The sequence below is a fragment of the Periophthalmus magnuspinnatus genome, chromosome 2 (assembly GCF_009829125.3).
Source record: "Periophthalmus magnuspinnatus isolate fPerMag1 chromosome 2, fPerMag1.2.pri, whole genome shotgun sequence".
Classification (NCBI taxonomy): Eukaryota; Metazoa; Chordata; class Actinopteri; order Gobiiformes; family Gobiidae; genus Periophthalmus; species Periophthalmus magnuspinnatus.
In genome coordinates, this window is record NC_047127.1 from 12,675,813 (window position 1) to 12,692,103 (window position 16,291).

Consider the following 16,291-nt stretch of genomic DNA (forward strand, 5'->3'; position numbering starts at 1 on the left):
ACAGACACGTGTTTTGTAATACAGGAAGAGTCAGTCCCGTGCGCTGCCGTGGTTTACTTTCTCCTCTGCAGGTCGTGAGCATCGTGCACCTCCGACACCACCTTCAAACCGCATTTCTGTTTATTTTTCTTTGCCCTCTCGGTCGTGGCGCAGTATTTTCGGTTTTCCGGACAGGTTTGCACAAGTTGTATGTTGCGCAATGAGCGTGACACTGACAGATTGACTTTTGTCGGCTTGAAAAGTAACACTGCAGCTAGCATCACTGTTTTCTAGCATAGCCCACTTTTTGACCGAGAGGGTTCCTTCTTCAACAGAGCCTTTTGAATATAGAGTTTTTTTTTGCCTTAATTATGGCTTTAGTTACAGCTTTTAGAAGATTGGCGCAGTATTCACGTAGATCGGTCGCTGTCCTGTCTTCTCCTGCAGTTTGGCACAGTAATCCTAGAAGCTTTACCTCCGGCATACAGCCCCTAAGGTGAGTAACTTTACACTCTACACACAACTTAACAAAAATACATATGCTCCGGGCTTATTTGCAGACTTTGAAATGGTAATACTAAACAGTTTGGGTGCGTAATGGTGGGTAATTGGTGGGTAATGGTGCGTAAACTTGTTGGAAAAGAACTGGCATCTTTGGTGTACTGAGAAAGTATTTATGTAATGTAATTTGCTAATTTTTTTGTCACTGAATTAGCACAGTCTTGCACTCAATCATTTTCGTAAAGTTAATGTAATATAATAATAATATATTAGAGAGACATCATTCAAACTAATTGACTGAGAATTTATATTTTGTATTTTTAAACATTACCCAATGGTTTAAATGTTTGTAATCAGGACAGTCTCTTAAAAAATGTAAGACAAACATTTGGTAAGTGATGTAAATTGATAATAATTAACTATTCGACAAAAACCTTGTGTAAAAGTGATTGAGGCTGATCTACTTTATACAGCAGATATATAAGCTAAATAAATAATCAAATAAATATATACATAAATAGATGCATTTTCAATCATTCCTAGACAATATTGGAAAATATATGTATAAATAAGTACTAGAAATGATACTGAAATAAATCTAAAATAACAATTACTACAGTACCATTACAGTAATGATTGTGTCAAACTCATCAGTTTATTATGTGTTTTGACTTTAAATGACATCACTCATACTGTGATGAGATTACCGGTAGTTCATTTTTCCAGAAGAATTCTTGGCCCAAAACTACAATTTGGATACAAGGTTTTGGGATTAATATTTCATCCTGGGGTCCAAGGATGCGTTCAAGGACAAGGGACAAGCATAATTCCCAGGGCCAAACTGCTTATTATATGTGCAAGAGAGAGTTGTAGAAGTTTAAAATTAGGATTATTTTGAGAAGACACATTGTGATTTTATCATAGTCTTTGATACTTTTAACTTAAAAAATAAAACAAAATTTAAACAGTTCATACACCTTGATTTTAAACTAGATTTAACCATTAATGGTGTCAATTGTACATGTTTTTTGTGCACATTATAAAAAGGAATTTACATTAAGATGGGGCTGGGCTGCAACAATGAATCTATTAATCATGACTAATAGTCCATGTTATTGTGACTATCATACTATTTAAAGTTGAATTTATTCACTCAGTGTCTTATGATAGCATTGATCGAATGATTCATGGATTAATAATCCTTTATGCTAATGCTTTGATGTGCTTTGATGCTAGGAAATGTATTGCATTTATAAATCTGAAAGTTTATAAAAACCTTGATGTGGAAATGTAAAGGCGCACTGTGTATTTATTTATTTTTTTGGTGAAGTGGAGATGTTATAACTGTTCCTGTAGGTTGTTTTCAATGGCCACTTGGCCCAAAACTAAAGGTCATTGAGTTTATATATTTACGTCTGCTGTGTGTGTGATTAGCCTTTAGCCTTTAGCCTGTTAGCGCTGTCATTCAAAAGAGCATGTTGTGTTTTTAAAGTGCAAAAGGACATTGGGACATGGGAGATGTGGGTTCATTGATAAAAACGGAGTGAGCCAAATTACCAAATCAATTATTTTCAAAGCCAAGAAGAGGGTTTTCTTAGTACTTTGTGAGTAATATTTTAACATTTCAACATTTCAAGGGACAACGTGATGTTGTTTTTGGACTAAGGAAAGTTTTTTTTTTTTTTTTTTTTTTTTTTTTTTTTTTTTGTTTACTCATATTGATCAAATTTATTCTTCATGTTAAAAGTTTTCGTATCAAAAATATTTCATATACATGTTTGGTTAGTTCAGTTCTCAGTGAAAGTGAATTTTGTTTAAGTCCTTACATTGAGTGTATACACTTGCCCCAAAGGCCTTTTTAAGCCAAGGAGGAATGTTGATCCGCTCAATTAAATTAAACGACAAATCCTAAAAGCCGCAGTTGTATAGGGCTAATATAATGTCCTGTGCAGAAGAGTAAACTTTACTGTGGGTTTGTGGGTTCTTAGAGTTTAATGCTTGATGTTTTGAAACGTTTATTTTGAATTTACAGGGCGGATAACAAAGTGACGGTGCATTTTGTAAACAGAGATGGAGAGAAGGTCACAGTAAAGGGCTCTCCTGGAGACTCTCTGCTCGATGTGGTCATAAATGAAGACCTGGACTTTGATGGATTTGGTAAGTCATTTGGTAATGCTTTGTGATTTTTGTTTTATTCATTTATTTTTTTGTGATTAGATTTGTGATTTACCGCATTTTCCGCACTATAAGGCGCACCTAAAAGCCTTTAATTTTCTCAAAAACCCACTGTGCGCCTTATAATCCGATGCGCCTTATATATGGATCAATATTGGTCAATTATGACACCCGTAGTCAGGAGGCGTCTCCGAAGTAATAGCGGTAATAACCCTTTAAGGACTGAGCACACTATGGGCCAGTATAGCTTACCTAGACCTACACTTTTATTCTTTTTTAGCCATAAAAATCATGTTAAACGAAGTATCAGAATTTACTGCATTTTTTCACACAACTACTTCTATTTTACACATCCATCCATATTTTTTCTTTTACGCATCGAATAAATGACTGGAAAAATCTCCGCAGCACCCGCGCTCTCATTCGTCACCTTTGAGGGACAACCAAGGCAGATTACCGTAATGACGGTAAAATATTTAGATAGCCCTATGTCTCTGCTTTGAGACGCCGTTCGAATTTACATGAGAGCACGACTGGGCGCAGAGTTACGCTGCTGGAAAGTCCGCAACCCGCTCCATCAGCGACGATAGGATCCGACGCTATAGGGATAACGGGGAGACAGGGAGACAGCGCCGGGCGACATACGCCACAATCTGCCAATGGATTGCGGATGCCTGGGCTGATATATCAGTCTCAACTGTGGTCCGAGCTTTCACGAAGGCAGGAATTGTCACTGAACTGTTAAGACAACAGCATCAACATGGATAATGGCGATTTTGACGAGACGGAATCGGGCACTTTGAATGCCGAGCTCGCCCAACTGTTCAACTCAGACAAGAATTCGACAGATTCGTGAATGAGGAATGAACTGAAAAAGTGAGCTTTACGTGCTTCTTTCGCGTGTTTACAACTAAACAAGGCTGGGAGATATTGTGAATATGGACATTAACGTTTGAACTACATTGAGTTATTGTTATTGCGTTGCACTATTTCGAGTTACTATATTGTGAATGCATTAACTTGTTTTGTGAGTGAACAAAGTTTTCAGAAGTTTTTTTTTTTTTATTTAATCAATAAAGTTTGACTGAGTGACTTATCTGACTGTTTTGTTGACATTCCCTTTAGCGCAGCTCCATATTATATATTCTATGCGCCTTATAATGCGGTGTGCCCTATATATGAAATTTGTTTTAAAATAGGCCATTCATTGAAGGTGCGCCTTATATTCCGATGTTTAAATAATAGGATTTTGTTCAAAGTTCACATTTTTAAAAACATCCAGAACAATTGAGAAAAAGACTGAAAGCTGACCTGACCAAACTAATAGAAGAATCACATTTCAGAATCTGTTCTAGCAGATCTGAATTACTGGGTGAGCAGTTTTTACGCAGAATAAGACGGGAGATGTTGTTTGTGGACAAAATTATGGTACATCAAAAACTGCCACCTTTTTGAGATTTGCTAATTGTGTCCATTTACATTGCGATGTTGATTTCAGTTAATCTTGCAGCCCTAATACGGGGGAATGATTTAATATGATATTTGTAATATTTTGATATAATTGCATAATATTCTACATATGTTATATTTAATACTAGTTTCCTGAAAAAACAAAATATGTAATTCATTTTAGTTGAGTTTTGCAGATAGTTTTGCAGATAAACTGAAAACTTTTTGGTTCTTAACGGCCAAACTACAGTGTTAGTCCCTTGTGCTCTGAAGCCTGGCAGGATTTGAGCTGATTAGTATTTGGATAAGAGAAAACTGAAAAATGCCAGTTCCCACAGTCGTGCAGTAGTTGTTGTGTCCTTGGGGAAGACACACGAGATCTGGTGCATGTAGGAATGTTGTTGGAGGCAGATTGGCAGCCTCGCTTTTGTCAGTCTACCCCAGGGCAGGTGTGGCTTCAGAAGTAGCTTATCATCAAGTGTGTAGTGAATACATAATACAGATTATTGAAAATGACTGTAGATTTCAGTATTGTTCCCTGTACGTGTGGGATATATTGAAAAATTGATGATATTGGAAATTTTCAGTTTTTCTGAAGATATGCAACATTTTGAATGCGGAGTATATCACCTGTAAATGAAACAATGAAAAATTACAGCAAAAAGAGGTGAGTGAAAATAAAATGAGAAGAAATGTTTCAAACAAGTTTATAGAATTATATGTCTGAACTTTTGTGGTTGCATTTATGGTGCGTTCACGTTGGCCTGTCAGAATAACAGTAAATATAGACTATAAACGATAATATTCAATGCTATACTATATGCCACTGGCACAATAACCCTAAAGCAGAATTTCCCCTAAAAAAAACTATTCTATATGTGCAGTATTGTTAATGAACATGAACAAAACAAAACTTACTGATGATTTATTGTTAAAAAATCATCTGAATATCGTGATCGAGATAATGCAGAAAAATCAATAGAGATTCATTTCTGACAATGTCACTCACCGTAGTCCCATGCCTAAATTTGACAGTGAATATTTCTTGATCTCTGTAGGAGCATGTGAGGGGACACTGGCCTGCTCCACGTGTCACTTAATCTTTGATGAGGACATTTACAAGCAGCTGGGGCCAATCACAGACGAGGAGATGGACATGCTGGACCTGGCATACGGCCTGACGGACACGTGAGAATACTGCCCATCAAACACTTTTAGTAATAACTCATTTATATTAAAGTGCATATGACAGGTTTTCATGTTTTTCTAACTGACTTGGTTTGGTGGGATAGTATCATAGTTTTACATCAGTCAAGTGACCGTTTGTGGGGAAAAAAAGTTGAGAGGAAAGGGAGAAAAATACAGGAAGTAGTGCTGAGTTCTGAAACCTATATACCTGTACCTCATCAACACGGAAAATTGCATCCAAATTGCACGGATAATTTACACACATCTTTCTGACAGTTTAAAAAAATACAGGCTTTACATATTTTGTTTTATCATAACTGTTGTGTAATTTAGACAGGTTTTGGCCCTTATTTACATTATGGTTGCCAAGTAACAGCTATGGAATTATCTCTATGTATGTCACATCTGTGTCCAACCAGGAAGTAAAATTATAAACTTCACCAAAATAAAAGATAGAGAAAAAAAAAAGATTTTTTGTGAAATCTTGGTTATAAAAATATAACTAAATGCATCAGACTGAGTACTTGGTTAAGATCATCATATTTTAATTTTTTTAGTATTTTGATGAAGTTAATCATTTTACTTCGCGGCAAAAATTAACTGTTTTTTAGGTGAATGATTGTGAATATAATTGCAAAAGGTAATTGACCTCAGAAAGAGTCGCTGACACAATACGCTGCAGACAATAATGGTGATCAAATTAAACTATAAACCTTCGCTTAACTATTGTGCAATTTTTAAACTGACAGAAAATGCCTCTTTGTGAGTAAATTGTCCCTGCATTTTGGATGGATTTTTTTGGTGTGGTCATGGTTAGAGGTATTCTGGTTTAAAGCCCTGTATTTTTGTACTTTTGTTAACTTTTCCCACAAACTGCCGCATAACTGATGTAAAGCTATGACCAATATTTACCACAGGTACAACCCCACCAAACCAAGTCATCTGTCATATTCACTTTTAAAGGAAACAAACAGTATTCACATAATTTAGGCTGAGTTCTTCTCTCAAACGGAAAACACTCTGTTCCACCTTGTGATGTCATGTGGTGATACAGGAAGTGCTCCACTGTGTTTTTAAACTCCATACACCTTCACTAGTATCATTGGATTATTTCAGGCCTGAATTGCCAATCTTTGCTGAACTAAAGATAAAAAGAGCTGTTAACTTGAAAACTACTGCTTCATGACATCACAAGGTGGAACAGAGCATTTTTAGCTTTGGAGATAATAATAAAAGATTACTCAAACATTTGTGAATGAAACAACACAACTCCAGGCATGTTTTTGATGAGGTAACAGCATTATAACATGTCTTAAAGCTCACAAGAGTCCATTTTGTGTAATATAGGACCATTAAACATAGAAGCACAGCATCACTATAAAATCATATGAGCAGATTATTATAGGTTCAAATCAAAACTCATCTTATATATAATACCCTTTTTTTAGGTCTCGATTGGGTTGCCAGATCTGCCTGACCAAATCTCTGGAAGGAATGGTGGCGCGTGTCCCCGAAAGCGTAGCAGACATCAGACAAAGCAAGGATGGTTCTGCATAAAAACTGTGAGCTGTAGTTACAGATCCGCGCACACAAGGGGGCGCCATGCTCGGTGTCCAGGGCCCGGGGTAGGTCCAAATGCTCCTCACCGGTTTCCTGACTTTTGATACAATAGATTTATTAGTTTTCTACACAAAATGGCCTATAATAGATGCTAAACTTAATATTATTGGGAAAAGTCTTCTTATCCATGTGGAGTTGGGTTTCATATTTGCCTTTACAGTCAATTTCCCATTTAAGTTATTATTTTTTGTGGTCTTATTGATACTTTGCTGCTGATGTCATCAACTTTCTCTGGGGGGTGAAGCTAACTGGAGACACTGCTGTCTAAAGCTCTGTTTCTCAAGTTACACTTTATTTTGAGTTTTGTTTTATCACAATCTGACCACAAATAACTGATTTGGTTGGAATAAAAACAGATGAGCTGATTTGTGTTGTTAAACAAGTCTCTCTCAAATAACGTTACACGCTAGTTAGCATTAGCCAACGGTCTGTCAGTTTGAGCCTCAACTTTTTGGTTGAAAATCAAACACCTAAACTGGACCATGAATGCTTGTATTGATCACAGGGTGCTGAAACTGTTCAAGAGCGATCTCAAAACATCTTTGGCAGTGTTTGCCAATATGTGCTGCCTATGGCAGAATGTTCAGCAAAGTATCATTAACATTTTTAAGTAGTTATATTCAAATGGAAAACAACATTATTAAGACTTGATGTAGTACTAAGCGATACGATATTCCAATTATGTATTTGGTCCCTAATTGAATCACAACTAACGAATGTTTAACATATATGTCCCTGTAGAATGAGCTGAAGCTATATTTTTGGGCTAATATGAAATTAACTATCGGTACCAAAAAACTGACTTTTCTGTTATAGGTGTGGTTAAGTAACAAATTGGATATCGAGTTTATAGATGCACTGTGTAACTTTTCTGGAAGAGGAGATGTTACTACCTTTCCCTAGAATGTTCCACAGTATGACTTCTCCACAGATCTGAGCTATAACATGAACCTGCTTGTCTCTATACAGATTCAGTAGTTAGGTTCAATACAAATGTTCTTGGTGAAGATGGAAACATCTCCATAGAGACATACCCTCCACCAGAAAAGTTACTTAGTACATCTTTAAAATTAAGAATAACAACAAGGGAAACAAACACTACGTAAACCATATTTTATACAATAGTTTTATATTTAAATAGAAGCAGGTATAAACTGAATGGGGCCTGGACGTGACAACTTGATTTTAAAAGGAGAATGTGTTCAAACTGCCGTATCCACTTATTTTATTATTATTATTTGTGTTTTATTATTATTATTATTACTACTACTGTTTGTCCGTTTAATCAAAAGTCCATTAAACACTGAGCTAATTTAACCGGGTGATTGTACAAACACCACTGTTTAACTGTATAGTGTCATAATAAAAATATAATCACTTTCTAAAGCTGTGGTCAGTCTGTATCATCATCTGTATACGTTGTGTTACTATCAAATTTGAATTGAAATGTTGCGTTTTATAGAGGGCGTGGGCGAATGTTGGTTTGCATTAGAATTGGGAGCTGTATTAATGATTAATATTATCAAAGTTTTTAAGTGTTTTGTCTGGTATTAACAAAAAAAGCAAAAAAGAGAAACCATATATAGATATAAGGTGATGTTTAGCAGGTCCACAGTGATAGCTCTATTTTTTTTAGACAGCTCCTTTTCAGTGTGGTCCCGTCCAATCAGATTTCTTTATTTCAGTGACGCATGTGAAACAAAGGATCTCATTGGTCATCTATCATTTACAAACAAAATCACATTTCTCACCTTAGATTAACAGTTCAGTGTTTAGCTCATTGATTATGCAGAAATCCTCCATGTTTTTAGTCAGATGTGATATTTCTTTCATCTTTTTCATAGCCATATTTGTTACGGACAAAACATGTGTGTCGCTCTTTGGCTAAGCCACTTGTCAATCACATCCATCTGAGCTCCAGGAAATTCATCGGTGACTAGACTCACATCTCATCTGTAAAATATTGACATGTGTGTTCTGTATCCCAAGCAACAGTACTTTCAAAACTCAACCAAAACATATACAGGCACATTTCGAACACAAAAATGTCATCTGATTATTATTAGCAGCCAGGATACAAAAAATGTGTGTGTGTGTATATATATATATATATATATTTTTTTTTTTTTTTTTTTTTTTTTTTGTCACCCTCCATTGTTTGTATTACAATGATCATCAGTTTCCAGTTTGAATTGGCTATTTTGCAGAGCTTGTACTTATTATTACTGATATACTTGTCCCCTCACTTTGCAAATAATGTTTTATATGATTAAATGTTATATATTTCTGTTGATTTAAAGAAATTTTGACTACACTAAAACAGATCAAGACTCTCAATTGAAAATGTCTTATCAACTGTAACACTGTCATAAAACAGGACAAAATACCATATTTTACAGTATATACTTTATTTTCTTATAGCTCATAAATTGGTAAATATTGGCAGTGATGGAACAGCTGGTTACAAAGCAGCACTTTTTAAATGCATTAAAACAAGTCTAGAAAAGGTCGGTAATTGCAAAGTATGCCAACCAACGCGGTATTTATTTTCGTATCTTATTTACAATGAAAGCTTTTCTGGTTTGTTTGATACTGCACAAGTGAAATATACAAAATTACAATGTACGTGTTATTTTCCAAAAGATTAATTTCAATGCATTTGGAGACCATAGACCTCTGCCAAGGCACAGGTCCTATCGCTCAGTGATAGTAACAGTGCCCTGACTTGGACTATTGTAATATTTGCACAAACTTACAAATTAAGAACAGAAACTTCTAAGGAGGCAGTGGCAATAACTGTAAAAATATCTTAAATTTAACTGCTACATTATTTGCATAACCAAGGACAAGCATTTGTATCACAATCAAAATGTAGCTCCTATTGTTTTAATGGCACACTATGTAACTTTTCTACTGGAAGGTCTGCCACTTGCTTGTCTGCGTGGAGATTACAATAGATTCTTTCTGTGCGTCAAATTTTTCACAGTATGGCATTAAAGGAGCATGTAGCGATGTCCTTGGCAACGGCATGGCAGACAGAAAAATAAAAATAGGAAAATAGAAATATTAGCATTAGCAACAAAAAACATCTGTAGGTGAGCAAGATATGTGTTTAATGTTGTAGTGTGGAACATTCTAGGCAATACATCTCTGGCGAGCAGATGGCGGACCTCCATCAGAAAAGTTATGTAGTGTACTTTTTAATTTTGTGAATGTACTTTCAAGGATATAGGCAAGTTAATGTTAGATCTACTGTAGTAATTTAACATTTTCTAAACACAATGGCAAATTATGAAGCGTTTGAATTTGGCTGTTTATAATGTTAAAAGGCAACAGCAGGTTAAAATGGCAGAGTTTAACTTATATTACAAACATTATTATACAAAATACATCTCATATTAGACCTCATATTTGAACAAGTAAGTTACAATTTACAACAACTGCTGTTCAATACTCTGTTGTCAACATAAAGCATATCATTTGTCCTTAAGTCATATTGAAAATAATAAAAAACAACAGATTTCTCATCTGCCATCTACTGGTGAAAAAACACTTACAGATGGTAGCTTTAAAGCCCTTCTGCATAACTTTTTTTTTCAAAACTAAAAGCATTTATTTGATTCATTGAACAGAACTGTACCTGATTTTTAGTCTTAAAAACATGAAAAATTGTTTAAACAGTTTACAGTGGTCCAAAGTTATTCCTCTCTTAACCTTATGCAGTTAAAGTATCCTAATTATTCACCTCGATGAAGTTAGAAGCGCTTTTCACGACTTCCAGAATCATCACTGTAAAGCAAACAACAACTAGCATGCCAGCGCACTTCCTGATTATCACTTAAGAGCAGTACACAGCTTATTTATTTTGACCAAGAGCTGCTTATACAATATATCTGTACTGGGGCAAGACAGGACATTGTAGACGTTTGTTTTTTACCGTGAAAAAAATTGCAATTTTATTAACATTTAAAGCTCTGATAGTTAGACGTAGGACTCTTCTGCTAGTAACAATTGTTCAAAGTCTGGTTCAGTTTGAGGGTCACTGCACCGCTTAATCCACTCCCTCTGGCTCTCCACCAGGGCTAGTGCCACCTGTTTGCTGCTCTGGGGATTGCTGCGTGGATGTGAAGAGAAATAGTCCTTCACTGCTTTTGTCGCATGAGGGGAAAGACAAAATCTTGTCCCTGCGGACGCCTCTTCGCCGTCCACCTCAGATACTTTCAGTCCTGGGTCGCTTGGAAGACGGGTTCTATGGAGACCAGAGACCCGATCGACAAGAACCCGATTTGGTTCTGATCCACGTCTCTGGGACAGTTTAGGATTAGCTGCAGGACGAGAGAGGAATTTGTTAGGAGTTCTAGCTGTTGTTGTAGTTCTAGTTGTTGTAGTAGTAGTTGTAGTTCTTGTTGCTGTTGTATTAGTTGTAGTTGTAGTTGTAGTTGTAGTAGTTCTTGTAGTAGTAGTAGTTCTTGTAGTAGTAGCAGCAGAATGTGGTGATTATAGGTAAGTAGGGGTGAAATGTCACATGTAGGGCTACAGGCATGTCAGGCAGGTTGCTAAGCTAAGTCTACCGTTAAGAAGTAGGCATATATTAAAAGAGATGTGACTAAAAGTACAATTTACAAGGAAATTAGTGATGAAAGTACTTGATAAGTGGGTCTACCCACAGGTAAAGACATCAGTGCCCTGTAATACCTAGTGGTAAGTAGGCCTAACAGGCAATGGGTGATACATGTGAGCCCAGATGTAGGTAGGACTATTTGTGGACCAACATGAAAATGGTTAATATAAGTACCAATAGGCCTACCTGAAATTGAGCAGAACTAACAGTAGGCTTACAAGAAACTAGGTGAAATAAGTAGAGAAATAGATCTACCTGGATTTTAAGTAGGACTAATCGTTGGCTTACACAAAAATGGTTAATATAAATAGGCTTACCAATTGGCCTATCCAGATTTTAGTAGGACTAAGAACAGGTCTGCCGGAGATTTAAGGTAATGGGTGACACCTCGTTAATAAGTAGGCCTATTAAGGTAATACATATGGTCGAAGGTTAGTTGTAGTCTAGGGAGGCAGTGTGTATTGAGTACAGACTAAAACAAAGTGACCAAACCGACAAAAAGATAATATTTAGTCAGAGTAAATAACAAATAAATGAATAGATATGAATTAATAATAGATTCAAAGTCAAATCCTGTGTAAACTTGCCTTGTTCCTCTGTAGATCTCTGCTTCTTGAACAGGGACAGTGTGGGACCGCTCTGCCGGTAGAACAGAGAGGGGGAGGGGCTGGTTTGGACCTGGTCTTCTTTGGATCCTCTTTGGCCCGGTTTGGTCTGGACTACTTTGGCCTTGGACTTCTCTGGACCTCCTTTGATGACCACAGGAAACTTATCAGCTGCTACTATCTAAATGGAGACAAAAAATACATTACAGTTTATTGTTTTTCTTTTGTCCTGATTTGGTCCTGTTATTTTATATATCCTGTTATATCACAGACTGAATCCTCTTTGATACTAAGGAAAAGACTTAATACTCGATACTGATTCCGATACCACAATGATGATAATAAAAACGCTCTTTCTTAGGACAGTAGAATGTGATTTCCAACATTAAATAATAGTACTTTATTTTATATTATGGCCTTATATCTGTGTACTCCCTCAGTCGTCCAGGTAGGTTCCATAGTGGTCCATGGGTGTTACTAGTCCGTGTCTTATACTTGTTCTGATACATCTCAAGATCATTCAGGAAAGGTTAATTTATGTCCTGTGAATGTGATTTTTTTAGTATCGATACCTGCTCAAATGAGTATCTACTTTCGATACTAGTTTTAGTGTTAGTATCCGATTTTGATTCTTTTAACAACCTTAGTACTTGTTTAGTCCTGGTATAGTCCATGGTATAAAATAAATAAATAAAATAAAAGTAACAAATATTCTGATGAATATGCCAAAATTAAACACGTGAGAAAAAAGTGCTAAAACAGCATTTTTATTTAGCCAATTATTTAAATTACAGCTCAGTTATCCTGTTCTGAGGTATGAAATTGAAATATTCACTATAGCCCCTAGATGTCACCAAAGTACTTTAGGGAGCAATACCTGATCAGTTTTGCTTGATAAATAGTTTAACACTGCATTGTACGACATTCCACGCAACCCACTAGAATCTCTATCCAAACAAGGTTGCAGACCCTCTGGGAAAAAGTTGCATAGTGTGCCTTTAAAGTCCTAAAATCCAATTAGGAAAAAGATGACCCAATCACTCAAACTGTCACATTGGATACAGTCCAATTGTCCCATTTCCAACTCTACTCTGGTTCTGGTAAATTTTCCATAAATTTTTCCAATAACCTTTTGAAATAATTTAAATATTAAACATTCAAAGGCATTGCGGGGGCTAACGAGCTACGTAGAAAGTAATCTAACCAATTGTTTTAATAACTTGGCAGTTCGTAATGTTTCAGAAACAGATTTTAAATAAAATTACAGGTCTTGTGGTCATTAGTTACTACAGAGCTGATTAGCCCTGTGCAAACGTTCAAACATTTAATATTAATTCATTTTGCAAAGTCTATGGGCAAATTTACTTGTGGAACCAGGAGATGGTGGTCACTGTTGAGCTCCATTACTACCCAGATATTTGCACCACCTCCAGAATGATCCTAGTTTTGTGTCCTTAGGCAAAACACCCATGTTCACTCACCGGTGTCTTCTCTTCCTTCTTCAAATTGTCCTTATGGCTTAACGTCAACCTCCAATCCTTTTTCAACCACGAATTTGGATGAAGATTCCCACAACTTTTCAACGTTCCCAAGTCTTTAGGCGGAGAACCCTTTGCACTATAATCTTCCGGTGCTGAAATGATACTAACTGGGATTTCATCTGTAAGGCTTGCTTTTACTTGCTGTCTTTGCGATTTATCAAAGCTGAAAGAGTCCAGTGAATCAATTGATGAGTAATTAGGTGCTGGAGAGTTAGGAGTTGATGATAAACTTGACAAACTAGCTTCTAGGCCTAAACGTTTCATTCCGAACCCCAAGTCGCGCCTCTTGGACTCATCTCTCAAATCTGATTGGCTGTTCAGCTGCTCGTCATCACCTGTATTTGAGTTATAAGGCTGTAACTTCCTTATATAAGTAACAGCGGGTTCAGATCTCCTCCTTGGTCGATGTCTAGCCTCTAAAGATGGCGAGCCAAGAGACGGGGACGACTCAACGTATTTATAGTCCTGTTTCGAGCTGTATATGACGCTATCACCTCCAAGTTTCTCAATACGGTAATGTCTTGTTGCTTTGGAGGGGTTTTCGGTGTCGTTTTCTTGATCGTAGTCGCTGAATGTTAGGATTGAATCGAGGCTGCCCTGGAGAGGTTGGTGGTGGTTGCCATGGTGATTATCCATTTTGCGTTGAATGAGACTCGGGGATCCTCCGCTGCTGTTGTCCAGTTCATTCTCCAGGCTGTCGTAGGAGGAGTCGGTCAAAGGGTACTGCCAAGATTCTAAAACAACACAAAAAATACAAGGATTTCTGTCAATTTTAATAAACCAAATAAAAACATTAGGTGTTATTTTGTACATTGTTGCGAGGATTTACAGGTTTAAAAAAATGATTGTTGGGATAAATTCTGTGCAGACTTAAGCAGATATATTATTTACCAATGCAACTTTGACACCATTATGTAAAAACACGTATCAAACTACTTTGAAATTACTTCGAAAAATAAAATTGTGTATATCTGGTATAAAATTATTATATAAAAGTAACCACAGTATTAAATTATTTCAATATACTCCATCTACTCCACAAATGGGCTTTGCTGAATGTATTTTTGTTTATATTTGGAGAGCTGTGATGAGACAGTTGACTAAAAAAGACCTATCTAGACTAGTGTCACAATACTAAAATTTCAGACTTGATTCTGATAATAAGGAAAAGGCTTAATATTTGATCCCAATTTTGATACACAATGATGACAAAATACATGTTTTTTTGAAATATAATGTCATTTTTAACACAAATTTAGTAGTAGATCCTTAAATATTACGATGCAGTCATCTGCGAATACTGATCAAGCTTAAAATCATTCTAAAGTGAGTCAAGAAAGCTCAAGTTTTATGTAATTTTTTGTCAATACTTGTTCAAATGAGTAGCTACTTTCAATACAAGTTTTAGGGATTACTATAGTTTGTAACCCTGACCTGACAAAAACTAAATCTACTTGAAATAATATCAAAAAACAGCTAAATGTATTACAACACAAAAAATGAGTTTTCACCTGTCTCCTCCTCTGGCGTTTGTCTCTGGGGCGGCCCTCCCAACATCGTGGAGGGATCTTCTCCAAAAATCATCTGACAGTGTTCGATCATGAACTTCACCAAGTCACAGATCTGAAAAGATGCACATTTATGTTATTTTCCAGTGTTCATATGTAGCCATTTTCCTTGTTGATCTCATTGTTTTCCTACTTAAGCAGATTTGGGGCATTCTTTTGACAGGTTTAAGGTTGTCACAACGGCCAGATTATCCACAATGATCTACTTCCAAAAATAACATTGTTTAAACAGCTTTGCAGTTCTCTGATACTTTCACATTGAAGCATGAGACTTACGTGTAAAGGTGCACTATGTAACTTTCTGGTGGAGGGTCACTAATAATGCATTTTTTTAAGGTATTAATTTACAATAACACCTGCATAAACCTGAATAAAGGCTAGATTAAAAAGTGAATTCACTACTGTGTAACATTCCAGGCAAAGCAATGACATCTATAAAGACAAGCAGGTGCCATAAGCCCACCAGAAAAGTTACATAGTGTACCTTTACCAGGCCTCCTATTAAGCTGCACTGGCACCGTTCTTTAAGTATTGTATTTTTATTTTTACAGCAATGTAAGTGCCCACGGTAACGTCCACGAATAAGGTGAATATTTTGAGTTTAAAGTGTGTTTGTACCCTCTTAGTTCCCTCCTCCTCCACCACAGGGCTGTGTGCTGCCCCCGGTGGCCACAGCAGACTCGGGGCGATGCAGATGGACAGGTTCAAACTGGTCATCTGGTTTTCTGAGGCGTTGCTCTGGATCACGTGGAGTACAGCCAGCAGGTGGCGCAACAGCATGGTGTTCTCCTTTGGCAGTCGGAGGAGGATCCTACCAAAAAAAAAAAAAAATGTCTTTAATAACTTTTGGTTCAGGAAGTATGTTTTTTCTTTTCCAGTAACAAACTTTTAGAAACGTTTATATTATTACAAACATGGAAATGACTGTCCGCAGATATGAGCTGAATCACATATAACTTTTACTGATAACAACTGTAATACTGATTTGTTCTTCAACACAAAAACATTGCACATGAAGTTGTTTAAGTTATAATTTGGAGAAAA

At 36.3% G+C, this 16,291-nt stretch overlaps 2 protein-coding genes across 3 annotated transcripts in view; one reads left to right on the plus strand and one right to left on the minus strand.

Moving 5' to 3' along the window:
- Positions 1-12,221, plus strand: LOC117382320 (adrenodoxin-like). Of its 2 annotated transcripts, XM_055227488.1 has the most exons (5): positions 22-475; positions 2,513-2,637; positions 5,163-5,292; positions 6,741-6,854; positions 12,155-12,221. In XM_055227488.1, the coding sequence occupies exons 1-4, from the start codon at positions 351-353 to the stop codon at positions 6,847-6,849; spliced, it is 489 nt and encodes a 162-aa protein (XP_055083463.1). In that variant the 5' UTR covers positions 22-350; the 3' UTR covers positions 6,850-6,854; positions 12,155-12,221. The 2 variants fall into 2 exon arrangements, with proteins under 2 accessions (XP_033835355.1, XP_055083463.1); XM_033979464.2 differs by lacking the exon at positions 12,155-12,221 and having other exon boundaries at positions 1-475; positions 6,741-8,295.
- LOC117385205 (rho GTPase-activating protein 20-like) overlaps positions 10,894-16,291 on the minus strand; it is a 27,929-nt gene continuing 22,531 nt past the window's right edge. The window contains exons 13-17 of the mRNA XM_033982477.2: positions 15,866-16,058; positions 15,191-15,302; positions 13,620-14,413; positions 12,121-12,319; positions 10,894-11,237 (exon numbers count right to left, since the gene is read on the minus strand). Coding sequence (XP_033838368.1) covers positions 10,894-11,237; positions 12,121-12,319; positions 13,620-14,413; positions 15,191-15,302; positions 15,866-16,058 — 1,642 coding nt within the window. The remainder of the gene's footprint in view (positions 11,238-12,120; positions 12,320-13,619; positions 14,414-15,190; positions 15,303-15,865; positions 16,059-16,291) is intronic.